General features: G+C 34.8%; 1 protein-coding gene across 1 annotated transcript in view; it reads left to right on the top strand.

Moving 5' to 3' along the window:
- ATP2B2 (ATPase plasma membrane Ca2+ transporting 2) overlaps window positions 1-14765 on the top strand; it is a 132292-nt gene that overhangs the window by 111773 nt on the left and 5754 nt on the right. The window contains exon 19 of the mRNA XM_075514377.1: window positions 2509-2691. Coding sequence (XP_075370492.1) covers window positions 2509-2691 — 183 coding nt within the window. The remainder of the gene's footprint in view (window positions 1-2508; window positions 2692-14765) is intronic.

The following is a 14765-nucleotide window of genomic DNA, read 5'->3' as shown; positions in this document are numbered from 1 at the left end:
GGGGGGAAGAAAAGCATTCAGCTGTGAAGAATTTCCCACAGCCTTTGATCAATATACTATTTGGCTTCTAAATTTTGTCATATGTGGCTATTACATAACCATTCAAAACTAAGAATAATATCGGCATCTGTTTTCAATTTAAAGATGGGCATAGTTGCCCAAGCCTTATTGTGAGAGCCTTGCCATTAAATTAGAACCGGTATTGGAATACTTCAACAATTTTATCACTGAAAAGACTACAATTTTACATAAAGTAAATAGAATGGGAAAAAAAAATATCTTTCTCTTGTGGTCAGTATTTAGTGACCAGAAAAGAAAAACACAAACTAAAAAAGTGCATTATTTACATCTTTACATGATTTACAGTCTGTGGCAAGTCCTCTCTTCATGGAGCTCTACAGTAAGAGAGACTTCTTTTCCTTTAGAAGAGGTGCTTCTCTTCCATCTCAGCCTTTTCTCTCCTGCTATGGCTAATTCTAGTTCAGCACAAAACAAGTCTGTTGTCCCTTTGTATTATCAGTTTCCTGAACCTGCTGTTCTTGTGAACCACTAAAATAAATCAAGATTTTCAAGTTTAGATGTTGAAGTTGGCACTTTTAAAAGTGATTTAAGGTGTAATTTCTAGGAAGCCAATCTGAGATGCTTTGAGGGACAGTTTTCTAAAAGGTGGCCCTCATCACTTCTGAAAACCAAGTCTTTCTAAAATATTTCATGTTACATCCCCAGAATTATTGATCACTTTTTAAAACTGCAATAATTTTCCTGGGAATAATATTTAGTTCCTTAATCTACATCCAGTCCATTGAGTCTGCCATTACCTGAACTGGGCAGGTGTCTGCAGATATGGAAAACAAATGAACAAACAAAAAGACATGTAAACACCCTAAGAAAAGAATTAGAGCAGAATCTATCAGCCTGGCTGAGAGAGGTCGTGAAGGAGAGGTATGTTCTATCGCACAGAGTCACTACCAAATACAGTTGTTTCTATGTGTACTGTCTTGCAAGTACTTCATCACCATCAGTTTCATCAGATGCCAAACAGTCTCAAGTAGCTTTTCTGTAGAGTGCTGGCATTATAGTGTTTGGAAAGCTGGGAAGCTGAAGGAGTTTCAGTAAGTATTTAAATGACTAGCACTTACCTTTTCTTTTTTTCTGCTGTTCTGTCTTTGCTCGTGTCACACCAATTCATTAATTTTCCAAGTTTACATCTTGTTTTTCAAACCCCAAAATGCATTTTAAAAAGGTTCTCTAGTAGTGTAGAAACTGGTTTTTTGACATTTCTTTATCTGCCTTTAAAAATAATATAATAAAAGTGGAGTTGTGGATCATGAAGTTCAAGGAGACCTTCAGCAAACTCAACAGTTTATTTTCATCCTGAAAATATTTGGTGCCTTTTCATGTGTCTTCACTATATCCGTTCCAGTTTTCCAAAACTGTAAGATATATCCTCACCAACTTTCCTGCAACTATCCAATTCTGTCTCCATCTTTCACACATCTGGGCTTCAGAGATGTGATAGCTCACTGCTGAAACAAAGACAAACAAAAAAGAAAATTGCAGCACTTTTTTGCTAAATGGGTCTAATAGTTAACTTTGTAGGAGATTTTTTTTTTTTTTTTAAGCATTCAGTATGTTCCAGGTAATGTCTTGTTTAAATAGCCATCTGCTCATATTTTTATTCAAGCTGATTCAAGCTGATTCTTTATTCAAGAAATCAGAACAAAGAGAAAATGACTGCCCAAGAGAGTAACACTGAAATGTATTTAAAATAATTGTGTTATAACATTGTCTAACTGCAGTATTTGCAAATTTGTAAGATTATTAGCCATCTCCTGTATTAATTACTTCCAAGGACCATTTTAGTGGACAAACAGAATAAGAAGAGGGGCTGAGTTAATCAGAATTTATTAGTAATAAGGACACAGAGTAAGAGATAGCCCTATAAGCAGTCCAACAGGGAGACAGTCAAACCCACACCTTTCAGAAACCTCATTTTTGATAAATGCTGAGAAAAGCATTTCAACTTGCTGAAACAAAGGGAAGCTGAATACATGAACCAGTGTAGTGTGAGAAGATTTATAAGCATGAGATGCAACTAATTTTCAGCTCACATTAATATACATTAGATTATTATCAGTCATTAGAAATACCCAAACTCTAATTGCAGAAGCATCAGTCTTGCTAAGTTTTCTTTAAATACTTGCATCTTCTTTTAGTTTTTTGAGAAAGGACAACAATTTTCCCAGCCTTAAACTTGCTCCATAGCTGTGTATTGCCAATGTGGTTTAACAATGCAAGTAATGCTAATGGTTTACACAGTAAACTAAATATTTTTGGACTAAAAGGGAGTTGTATAAGTGTAAAGTACTATTACAAATATGCTTATCTTAACTTTCCTCAAAGATTATAGATCTCATTAAAATATCAGTGTTCTTTTGTAATTAACAGATTATTATACTATTGTTATCGAATGAGGCTTATGTTTTCAGTACTTTTTTATAATTTTAGGTCATTGCAACCATCCCAACAAGTAGGCTAAAGTTTTTAAAGGAGGCAGGGAGGCTCACTGAGAAGGAGGAGGTCCCTGAAGAAGAACTCAATGAAGATGTTGAAGAAATTGATCATGCAGAGAGAGAACTTCGACGTGGACAAATTCTCTGGTTCAGAGGGCTCAACAGGATCCAAACCCAGGTATGCTAAAAGTAAATGCCCACGTGGTCTAGGAAAAAAAAAGCGCTTAATCTTTGATCAAGGCAAGATAATGTTATAAGGAAAGCGACAGAGTGTTTGTGTGTGTGAACGATGGTACTTGTTAATTGCTTTACTGTTTGCAAAGGAGGAACAGATGAAAAAGTAAAATAGGTGAACTGAACAAAGGTGTGTATGTATAGCAGAAGAGATAAAGTGAAAAGATTATAAAATGATAATATGCAAAAATGGGAATATATTTTTTGACACTACTGTGAATGGACATTCTTTTTCTACTTCAGTGATGACAGCTCATAAACTAGTGCTACTTGGAAAATGCTAGCTGTGACAATGGCTAGCAAAATGTTATGAAGGCTTTCTAAAACATACTGGTTTATTTTGTCAAAAATATATTATTGCTGCCACTTCTGCAATAACAATAATTTAAATTGTTGAGTCTAAAGTATAAACTACCATTTGATTAAAAAAAAAAAAGAAATATTTTCTGTTCTGGCACTACCATATATATATATATATATATATATATATATAATGATTAAAAGGAATTGATTTTCTTTCCTATTAGGTAATGAAAAATGTGGTTCAAGATTTATTTTTAATAGTAAGGGCCTAAGCATCCATTAAATATTGAAATGTATGTGTTGGCTACTATGCATGATTTCTTAGAAATATCTATCTTTTTATTTTAAAAAACAACTTTTGCTAAATACAAAAATCCATGGCATTTTTTAATATACTAAATATTTGCACTGAATCATGGTGCTAAATATAGTACAGATTAGGATATCTAGTAAAATTTGTCCTGTTTTTTTTTTGTCTTGAACTATTTTGCCTTTTTCACTGCAGTGAAGCAGCATGTTTTATAGCACTCTAGTGCTCTCTACTTGATCTTTCTAAGATCAAGTATTTGTGCCAGCTTGCGGAAGAGAGCAGCTCTGAAAGACAGATATTTACTCTCCATATCAGATATGAATGTTTTACATGATGCTTACAAGAAAAAGAGGTGACTAATTAAGAAAAATATTTTTTTCTTTAAAGAATCTTTTAAAGAACATTTTTATCTCAGAAGATACTGATTTTTGTCTTCATTCAAGATAAACAGTACTTTCTCGCTTTTCCCATCTACAGATTGATACATTTTTTTCTGGAGAAAGAGATGCAGCCATGCATTTTAGAAAAAATATGGGAAAGCAGTTAACTGAAACTAGGACAGTTAGGTCTCTTTAGTGCATCCACAGAGCAAAAAATAGAGGGTGGAAACTGCTGTTAGAGGGATTAAGGGTTTGGGTAAATTCCCAAGGTTCTGTGGTAAGTAATTAAATACGGATCTTCAGCTTTGAGGTTGTGTGTCTTGACTGTATTGAGTCAGGAGCACTCATCATTAGAGAAAATTCAAATTGTCACAGCATACAGGTGACAAAACAGGTGCCCAGGTAATGGTGATCTTTATGAAAAGATGACCTCTAAATGTGCATTCTTTTCTTCCTGATGGCTATAGGAGGAGTGTTGTCTGTTGGCATTTCTGTCAGGATGTCTTTCTGGTTGTGGTGAGTGTAAACAACTACAAGCACAAAAAAGCAAATTACATCCTTTCAGTTCTTTGTCTAGTCTGAGAGGTAGCTTTTAGTTCTGCATATCTTTGTCCACTTAATTCACGGATAAATTATTATTCTTTTATTCTATTTAAAACAAAATGAACATTAATTATATTTCTTTGCTAACATCCATCTTCTTAGTTTCCTTTCTGCTCTTAGTTGTAGAAATATCTTTGGTAGGATGTATTGTTTCTCTCCTGCCAAGAGGCCTCTGTGATTTTTTTCTCATTTTGTTTATTCAGTGACTTTGATTTTTTTACATCCATTTCACATCTGTGGAATGATAATGAAAAAAGGAAATGGGCCAACAGATTCAAAAATAGTTCCAAGGTGTCCACTGGAGAGTGATGAACTTATACGCAGGTCAAATTAGATCCATTGTTGGACGGACCTTGAATTGAGCGCGTTTTGATGCGCTATGTGTTGTCGCCCATCCAAATGAATTCATACACTTGTACTACATTTCTCAGGAAGCCAGCTAAAGAAGAGTTGATGGAAGAAGATGAGGATGTCTGTAGCATCCTTGGGGAGCTGGAGGATTTGCAAGAATCCTCTGATGTCTAATGCACTTCTGGAGATGCGGAAGAAGAAGGTAGAGCATCCCCTCACTTTATATATATAAGAGGATGACAGTAAGATTAGGAATAAACTCTAGACTCTCTCACGACTAGATTGATCATTCAAATTCCTAATAAGACCAGTTTCCACCATCATACGCTTGTGCTGTATATTAGATTATCTTTATTTTTGTTTATTTTCTATTCAGTCATTATTGGACAGATAGCCACAGCACTCAACAAAAGCCTTCACGCCTAGAACAGTTATAAAGAATCTATGATAGTTGGCTTTTTTTTTTTCAGGTAACTGACAGATCTCCCTTGTAATGCTCCAATAAAAACTCATCCAAACTGACAAAAACTTTGCAGTACTAAAGACATTATTTTCTTTTTTGCGCCCTCTCTCAAAACAGAGGGTTCAAACCTAGACACCAGAGAAAGGATTTCCCCGGTTGATTCTTCATGCTGAAATGTCAGACATATTTCTATGAAGACATGCGTGAATTTACTTTAAAGAAAGGTGTATGAAAAATGCATATAACTAAGTCAAAGAGACTGGCTGTCTACTTCCCATTTTCTTTTTTTGTCTACTTTTGTTCATTTAGATATTTTGTTGTCTTATAAATATACTATAGGGCTTCTCTGGATGGATGCGTGTTCTCCTTCTCTGAATGGAGGAGTGTTTCCTTACTGGATAGCTCTCTCAGAAGACCACTGACACATGAGGTTTCACAAATGATTCATCCTAGTTATGCAAGTTTCAGAAAGATATAAAGGTGGTCTCAAATTGCATAAAAGACAGGACTTTTCAACCTCTGCTAGTTTTCAGCAATTTTTTCCAAGTCTTTGTTGCAATTCTCACAAATTCTTCATTCTGAAGGAAGAGACAAGACTGATCTGGTAGATCTTGGTAGACCTAACAGCCTTTGGAAAGTTCAGCAAGTTCCCCTTCAGGCAAAACTGCATAATCTGAGTAACAACCAAAAATCATTGCATCTTTTTTAATTATATACTGAAAAGTTTCTCTAGTTACCTCACATTTGAGTACGGAAAATTTGTGAAGTGTGAAGATTTGAAAACTTTTCAAGCTACATGTTAGATTTTTACAACACCAGGCCTCACTCTTTCCTCCTCTGCTTCATTCATCCTGTAATTCAGTTTGCTTTAGCTGCCTAAGGTGAGAAATAACGGTGTAGAAATGTTTTGAGAATAAAAGCAAAAACTGCAAAATATACAGGTGCCATATTAACTGTTATTGAAAAAAGATTATTCCTCTTTGGATACTAAAAAATACATGGAGGTGCTGTACTGCATTTTCTTTCCCTTCCTTTCTGCAGTAAAACTTTTCTCTTGAACCAATGCAAACCCTATACCAATGAAAGTCACTCTTGGCAAGCGGTTTTGAAGTTAGATGAAAAGCTAGCACCTCATTTTATGGCTTTCCATCTAGATTTTAATATAGAAAACACTGCAGTAGCCCAGTGTAAGTGGAATGGAGAAAAGTTTTTTGGTTTTTCTTGGTGTTTTGGTTTTGGTTTTGGTTTTTTTTTTAAAAAACAATATCCTGGTTGGAGATTAGGTGAATGAGGCCTGGGTCCTGTTAACATCAACAACAACAGAAATTCTTGCTGGAAATTTGTTCTGTGTTAACGTAAGAAAAATGTTTGTTCTGCCAGGACTATTCTGCTAGTATAAATCCTTTTTTTTTTTTTTAAACTGCTAATCACTGATATTTTTATTAGCCATGCACACCTCAAAAATATGGATCTTCTAGTGTATAGAACATACAGAAAAATGAGAGAGATGTGAAAAGTTCCAACCTTACAAATAAGCTTCAAACGTAGGACAGTATTTTTTTTCTCTACCTGAAGGCCTATAATCAAAACATGATTGCATCCTATATTTTGTTGGAAATTTTTCAAACTTTTCATGATGTGTGACTTATCATTTACTTTCTCCTTTTTAAATTGTTCTAAATAAATGCATTCTTTTGTAATTAAAAAATTACATCTTAATCTAAAATGCATTATTTATTTATTTCTATGAACTCTTTCTTCTTTGTTGTTTTCTGGTTTTGGAAGATAAACTTTTGGGCCAAGTTCTTCTCTTCTTTCTTGGCTTCAGGCATAACACAGCCCTGTATGTTCAGCTTTTAAGATTCTGAAAAGGTTGTCATCCTCCCCTATGAATTATATCCCTGAAGATCTGTTGTTACTTTCTTCAGGAGAATGAATAAATTACACGCCTGTAATTCTTGTTCTCTGGAGAAACTATTGAATACAGATCTTTCCTTATCTTTTCACTCTTATACTAAGGTCTTCCCTTTCAGTTTATCAGGAAGACATTTGTACATCTAGAAATGCCCTTTGGCTTAGGATTTATCATCTGTGTCTTCCACAGTGATATGCACTTCATGCTCTTCAGTAAGAGTCTTTAAAATCTTTTTTGAATGGTCTCTTTTGAAGAGTGCTCTGTCACCTGTGTTAGATCATGAAAACCCAAGATCTGTATTTAATTCTACTTTTGTACAGTGAACGTTTCAGGTGAGTATTTAATATGCCGTCGTATATAACCAGTGGTTCGAGCCATATGTTTTTTTCTAGATGCCAGTGTGAACCTTAGCTAACGATTCACTTGTACCCCTATTCCATATGCTAACTCACCTCATATTGTATTTTTTTATTGTGATATTTGTATTGGACGTGTTATTCAAAATAAGTCTGCTGCAGAAAACACTGAGAGCAAAGCTTTAAAATGTTTTGATGACTGCTTAATACTGTACATTTATTAGTGTGCACATTTAAATGGCGGTTGTAAATGGGACTCTCAAACAGTGGGTCAGTGAACAAATCAGCTGTTTCATGTTTGTATAGGAAAAGTTCAGTGTGACAATTTTACAGCAGTAACCTTTGATCCCTTTTACAGCTGGCTGTGATATGATTATTCCCATAAAAACATGAAGGAAAATAAACAATGATGTCCAAAGATAAGATTATGGGAGGGGATACATCCATACTATTAAAGATTAAGCCATATGAATTAGTTTATTCCTAAGACTGACCACAGCAGAAAATGTTAGCCAATTCATTATAGTGCTTTCAACTTGGAAAATGTAGGAGGGCTTGCACCAAGATTTGTGCTGTTTTAATTGATAAATATACCACTTTACCGTCTCGCAACTACTTTCTAGGCTGTGTATCTTCAGAAATCTGGGTTGCAAGATACAAATCTGGTAACAGAGGGTTACTTCAAATAAGTAGTTGATTGAATTCTTCTAATTGATACTACTACTGCTGCTTTGTCCTGTTGTGGTTGTACTAATGTAACAAAGAGGACATTTTGGTGTGTAGGGAATTATAGCATATATTTACTCTTTGATATTATCTACTGCCAATCCCTGGCTTTACATTTGTACACAGAGCCTGCTTTTTATTGGGTTATACTGGTGACAAAGAATGCCTTGAAATACTCAGCTCTTTTTTTAACTCATCTTCTGTGGTGATGAATAAAGCCCTCAGGAAGGTATTCAGGATGGATATATCAAACAGTGCATACAACAGACATATGAAAATAACAAGCAGAAAATTGTAATGTTATTTGCTGCAAGTCAATCCAGTTCCACATCATTTTCTGTGTGACTTTAAGTGCTCTGTATAAAGATAAAACATTAATCTTTTTAAATCTCTAGTTATAAAAGACCAATATACATTATCACTATGCTTAATTTATAGAAACTTTCATTATAGAAAAAGTCAGGTAAAATCTTGGAACACTTTCTATTTTATCAAGCTAGTATACTGACAACCCTGGGGTTTTTTTTAGACAAAATGGAGTCATATTTTGAATATTTTAAGGGTTTTTTTGGTTTGGTTGGGTGTTCTCCCTGTCCCCCCCCCCATATTCCAATTAAGTGACTGAATTTTCTTCCCTCTGGAAGAACACCTAGAGAGCAGTAACAAAGTAATTTTATTCTCAGTAGGAAAAAAGTGGAGGTTAGTTCTATCAAGTATTCCAGTTTTGTTTACTTTATCTATATATAAATAAAATGGTTTAAAATTTAAAGATTGTTATTTCAAATCTTCTAGTTGTTTAAACTGATGCAGCTCCACTGCCTCCTATGGAGCTGTTTCATTTTATCCAGGCAGAAAATTGGGATCATATCTAAAAAGATTAAAAGGAACACTTAGAAGTATTTATTTCAATTGAAGTAAAACTGTGTGCACGGTTGATTTATTGTTTTTCATTATTATTCCTGTCAGTTATGCAACTGTATCCATACTTTAAGCAACTTGTCTCATTCTTTCCTCCATTACAGATCGAAGTAGTCAATACTTTCAAGAGTGGCACTTCCTTTCAGGGGGCTCTAAGGAGACAGTCCTCCGTCACAAGCCAGACCCAGGATGTAACCAATATTTCTAGCCCTAGTCACGTATCGTTATCCAATGCTCTTTCCTCTCCTACCAGCACATCTGCTGCTGCGGCTGGGCGTGAGTGTGTATTCTTAATGCATCAGACCTACAGAGATGCCAACTTACGTAGCAGTCATTTGAGACCAAGCTACTTTGCCCTTTCCCATTTTGTCCTGTTATGTTTATTAGTTTACACATACCCAGAAACACATAACATGATTACTTTCTGTACAGTAGATACTCTCCATGATTCATTGCAAGTTTTGTTAACTTACTGTTAGGACCGAAATTTCTAGTCAGTTTTTATCCAGTGTGTGGAGATTCTGATTTTATTTGAGGCTTCTGTGTCATGTTTTCTCAATCTCGTTGGATATATTTTCTACTGCTTATAAAATATGTACTTTAAATGATTCTACAAATATATTAAGCAATACAGTTTGTCAGATAAAAGATCATTCCATCTGGAAGACTATGTGTAATATAGGTCCCTCATGTCCAAGAAAGATGTACTCTAATTAGTACAGGTACAGGAAGGAACAAGGAAATAGAGAATCTAGTTTATGATGCAAGGCTAAGGGATTAAGATTTACATGAATGGTGAAAGAATAGATTTTTTTTTATCTCTAAATTCACTGGGAGGTAAGCATTAAGGAAGGAGGGAGCTAGACAACTTAAAGGACAGTGTTGAAACAACAAAATAAATGTGGTAAGAAATTTCTTTGTTAGAAGAAGCAGGTTTCTAAACACTGAAATCCTGACACAGCTTTCTTTTAGATGCAAACAAAGCATCTAGTGAAGAGGTAGTGAAGTGAATAAAAACTTTGAAGCAGCTAATAAGTAAGGGCTGCTTCACTAACAGTAAAATTCTAGTTGCTCAGGAAGACTTTTACAGATCTAACTTTGGTTTTATATTTTTATTTATTCAGGACTGTAAGTAGTTATTTTGTTTTACAGCATAGCCAGCATTAAAAGAATATTTAACTTTATAGAACTCAGTTTACAAGCTTGTCACTTACTTTACAAAATAATGCAGTATATTCCTTATGCAAGTTTTAGTGAAAAGTTGGCCAAACAGACAAAAAGCCAGTCTTGTCTGTCTGGCAGACAGAGACAAGGCAGACAAGAGGAGGAAATAAAATTCCAGACCTCCTGGAGAAAAAAAGGAAGCTTGACCTTTCCGTTCAGTTTGAGTGCAAATCCCCTCAGTATTTGAACATCAAGCATTTAGATATGCATTAGAAGTTGTGTTGGAATTAAAAGTCAAAGGAGAAACTTTGCTTTTGCTAGGAACCCAAAGAGCCATTAGGGTTCCAACTTTGGCAGTTGCTCCTTGGAAAAAATTTGTATCTTTTCCTGTCTTTTCTTGGGAAGTTTGTCCTGCTTTTAGTCCAACAGCACCAACCTCTTCAGGGCAGCAGCACGATCAAGAGAAGCAAAGTCACTGAGCTGCGTGCCACTGCTGTGCCACAGGCACTGTAACCTGCTTCTGAGAACTCAGAGCCCAAGTTTCCTCATTTCCACACTGAGCAGGACACAAAACACCAGACACAAATCAGCCTTTCATCCAGGGAACGATTTCCCATAATAGCATTTCTACATTTGAGCAGAAAACAGAGCAACTCATTCTGCTGTGGTAAATGTTTCAGTAACATCCTGTAGCCAGCAGTCTGAAAGGATAGATCTAATAAAATTGAAATAGACAATTTATCTTCCCTCTCTTCTCTCCATTGCAGTGAAGCAACTAAGAATTGAATAGTCTTGCATCTTGACAAAGGCCCTACTAGGTTATGGGCTGAAGTTAATTAATAGGAGAAAGCATAATTTGCTACAGTCTTTGATGTCTCTTTTTATTTGGAAAAAAACCCCAGGTCTACAGAGCTCATCAGTTATAGCCACATTTATTCTGTGAAATAAAAAACGTGTGATTGATTTGTTAAGCTACCCAGAGATACATATCTCCCTTGCAGAGGACAATTAGAGAATGGGCCTTTTAAAGTGGTTATTCTGGACTGTTAGTATTTCATTACTGCAATATAATGTCTGTTTAGTATCAAACCATTGTGTGCTTCCAATTATAACCCTTAGGGAAAGTTTTGATTTATTAATCCAATGACACAAACCTAATGAATAACAGTGAAAAAGCAAAGAAAAAAAAATTGGGGTTTTATTTTTAAATTGGGTATTTACAGTTGGTTGTTCATCTTCCAGAACCTGGAAAACCTTTCCTAATCCAAATTTCATAGAAATGGGATATGTTTTTGTGAACTGGCATTTTCTGAGAAAATTTCAGTTGCAAAATGCACACCTAGGTCTACTTTTTAGCTCCTTGCTTAAAATGTATGTGGTGGGACAGGACTGACTTCTTTGTTCTTAGCTGCCCAGAATGAATTAAACCCTACCTTCTTAAATCATTACCTTCTTCCTATGGGGTGGAAGGGAATAATGGGATAATTGTACCTCTGATTTTGAAGCCTTTCCCTCTCTTCAGGAATCTTAAAAATATTGTATATGTAGATATATTATGAGGAGTATCAAGGGAAAACCTTAAGGGTATAGCAAAGACAAAAGGGTCTAATACTTGAAAGGGCCCAATATGAGATACTGTCAGGAAGGTTTATTTCAGAGAAATGGTGCTCAGCATGTTGCAACAATTGGGATATTTCAGGTGTCATTTTGGGTGCCCAAAATGCAGAGGTTCTGATATCAATACTTAATAAAAAATACAAGAATCACATGATCCTCTATGAATAAGAATAAGTCAGTCTAATTTAACAGAGTATTTATGCAGTTCTTTACTAATTGTATAGCTTTTTAATATATAGTTCATTGTGACACCTCACCAATCTGTGAGATTTCTTCTGCAGATTTAGAATAACATTTTGGAATTTTAAATTTTTTTTTTCCCCCACAGTACTTTTGGGCAGATTAATGTTTGATTCAAAGGTTAGTGCCTGCTTAAAAAGAAATCTGCCTGTCAAATGCAGCCACAGCTACAGTAGTTTGTGAAACAGACTAGCAAGTTATTACCTGAAATGTTCAGTTATTCACATTCAAATCTTTCATAGGGTTGTGGAATACCTTAATTAAAAGCAATTTATACAAAGGAATATTTACTACAGTACTAAAGTTTCCCTAGTTATGCTGATACTTTTTAGCTGTCATGGTGTTTTTGCCAATAACAAATTACAAATTTCTGGATGTCAGCATTAATTAATAACAATGAAGTCCATATTATGAGTCTCTTATCTCTTGTGAAAAACATTGCAGATTTCAATAAACATAGTGAAAATTTCTGCAAATTGAAACCTGGCATTTTATATACTCTGACAAAAGTAGAAAATTTATTTAAATGCAAACTAAATATGCACACATATTTAATATGCACACATTTAAGCTACAGAAAATGAAAACATGAGAAAAATAAGGCTTTGTATGCAGTATGGTCTCAGCCAAGTTCTCAGGTTTTGTCGTGTCGTGTGCATGAACACACAGACACACATATACACACACAATCTTCTGTCATTGGAAAGCTGTTACACTATAGAGTTAAAAGTGGTTTGAGATACCAGGCTATCCCATACCAGCTTTGGTGGATATGTATTTTATATGCATTTCTTTCTATGTTTTATTTGGGAAAACAAAATCAGATCCAGTGGGGCAGTAGAGCATCTTTTTTACTTTTGAAGCTCAGAATTAGTAATGCAAAATGTTAGCTTGTGCTTAAAATTAAGCATATGCTTAAAGCCTTTGCTACTATATTGTTTACTTAGGTAGAGGATGAGTAGATCTAACTGTACACAAAGTAAACAAGTTATTCTTTATCATAGGCTGTTTATATCTGGTTCTCAGATGTTGTTTATATTATCAGTAGGTAACCCCTTCAAAAGAACATGGTTTCAAATTTTCCAAGAAAGACGCATATTTAATATTCCTTTGTACTTGCTCTTCCTCCTTCCTCTCATTCTCATGTATAGTTAATACTGTTCCTAAGTGGAAGCAGCCAGAAACTGCAGGTCCCTTAGAGAAAACCCCTCCTTTCTTTCATAAAAGGTTATAATTAAAAAATATTGTTAAGTGTAGGAAATATTGGGGGAACAACAAAGAAACAGTAACAAACCCCACCAAAAGGCAACCTCCCAGATCATGAATCTGCTGTAGTTTCTGTATTTGCAAGTTCCTTTTTCTTTGTTCTGTTAGTCTGTCATTTTTGTCCAAGAGTTTTAGAAGTGAATATTTCATGGAATCACAGCTTTTTATTATATTAACTCTAGCAACAATGGCCTCAAACAAGCCACTTGCAAGGATGACACAGAAAAAAATACACAGTGATGACTCCAAATTTTATAGTAGCCAATTAAAATCTTACCAAACAATCACAAAATATTCTCAGAAGTATTTGTCCATCATACGGATCTCTGAAGGTTTTTGTTTTTTGGTTTTTTGTTGGTTGGTTTTTAAAAAGTGTTTTCAAGCAAAAGAAGAGCATAGCACCCTTGAGGCTGTATTTTTACTCTGGTTCACTTTTTGGAGGGGACTACAATCTTCAAAAGTGGGGCTAATTTGCATGGAAAGACAACTTGTTTTAATTGTCCCTTTAATTAAAAAATAGTTGCAATTTATCAGACTTGACAAAAAACTGTCATTTACAGATAGAAGCTTTACACATGCAATATTTGCCTTGGTGTGGCACAAGGGCATAAGCATCTGCAAATTGTGTCAAACTAACGTAAGACATTCAGCAAGCTTAATTCCAGTGCGTATTACAGTCCATGGACTAACAGATAATTTTAAAGAGAGAGCTTAGTTTAGCTGTTTGTAATCTGTTGTGTATGAAAATCAGATTCTTCTCTGTCAAGAAAAATTATTTACTGTTCCAGCAGCTTTTGCTTTTCTGTATTTCTTACATATTTAGTTTCCTATAAATGCAATCATCATTCAGCTGGACAGACTTTACAAGTAAAACTTGAGATAAAATCCTAAGTTTGGAGCAAATTTTCTCATGAAGAAAAATGGGGAAAAATTCTTTAAAAAAATTAAAATCTTCTATTTTAATAAATGTTAAGGCAAAGATTACTGTCCAATATTGATCTATGTTCAGATCACAGACCAAGTCAAGTGGGCATACCAGCCTTAGTGAAAATGTCAGTTGCTTTCTGTGGCAACATGAACTATCACATGAGGAAATGGAACAAGCAGAACTTAAACGAAGTCCACATCTAAAATTATGTTTATAAAAGTTGCACCATTTGGGAGCATCGTTAAACTAAAGGCAGAGATACCATACTAAAGCTTAGAAGTTCCAACTGGTTATAACCAAGATTTCACAATCCTGTTGGGATATGCAAGATCAAAATCAACTTCTGTATATCTTCCCTGTAGGGAAACTAATTGGTTTAAAGTCTAAACATAAAACCAAGTCCTCAACTGGAGATATGGCATGGCAAGAAGGTTTAGACTTCTAACCCAGAAATACGTTCTTTCAAAGGGTTGTACAA

This window comes from Mycteria americana, chromosome 11 (genome assembly GCF_035582795.1).
Source record: "Mycteria americana isolate JAX WOST 10 ecotype Jacksonville Zoo and Gardens chromosome 11, USCA_MyAme_1.0, whole genome shotgun sequence".
In the NCBI taxonomy this organism is placed as follows: Eukaryota; Metazoa; Chordata; class Aves; order Ciconiiformes; family Ciconiidae; genus Mycteria; species Mycteria americana.
Note: the sequence above shows the minus strand (reverse complement) of the source record. Positions and strands in the feature narration are given on the sequence as shown.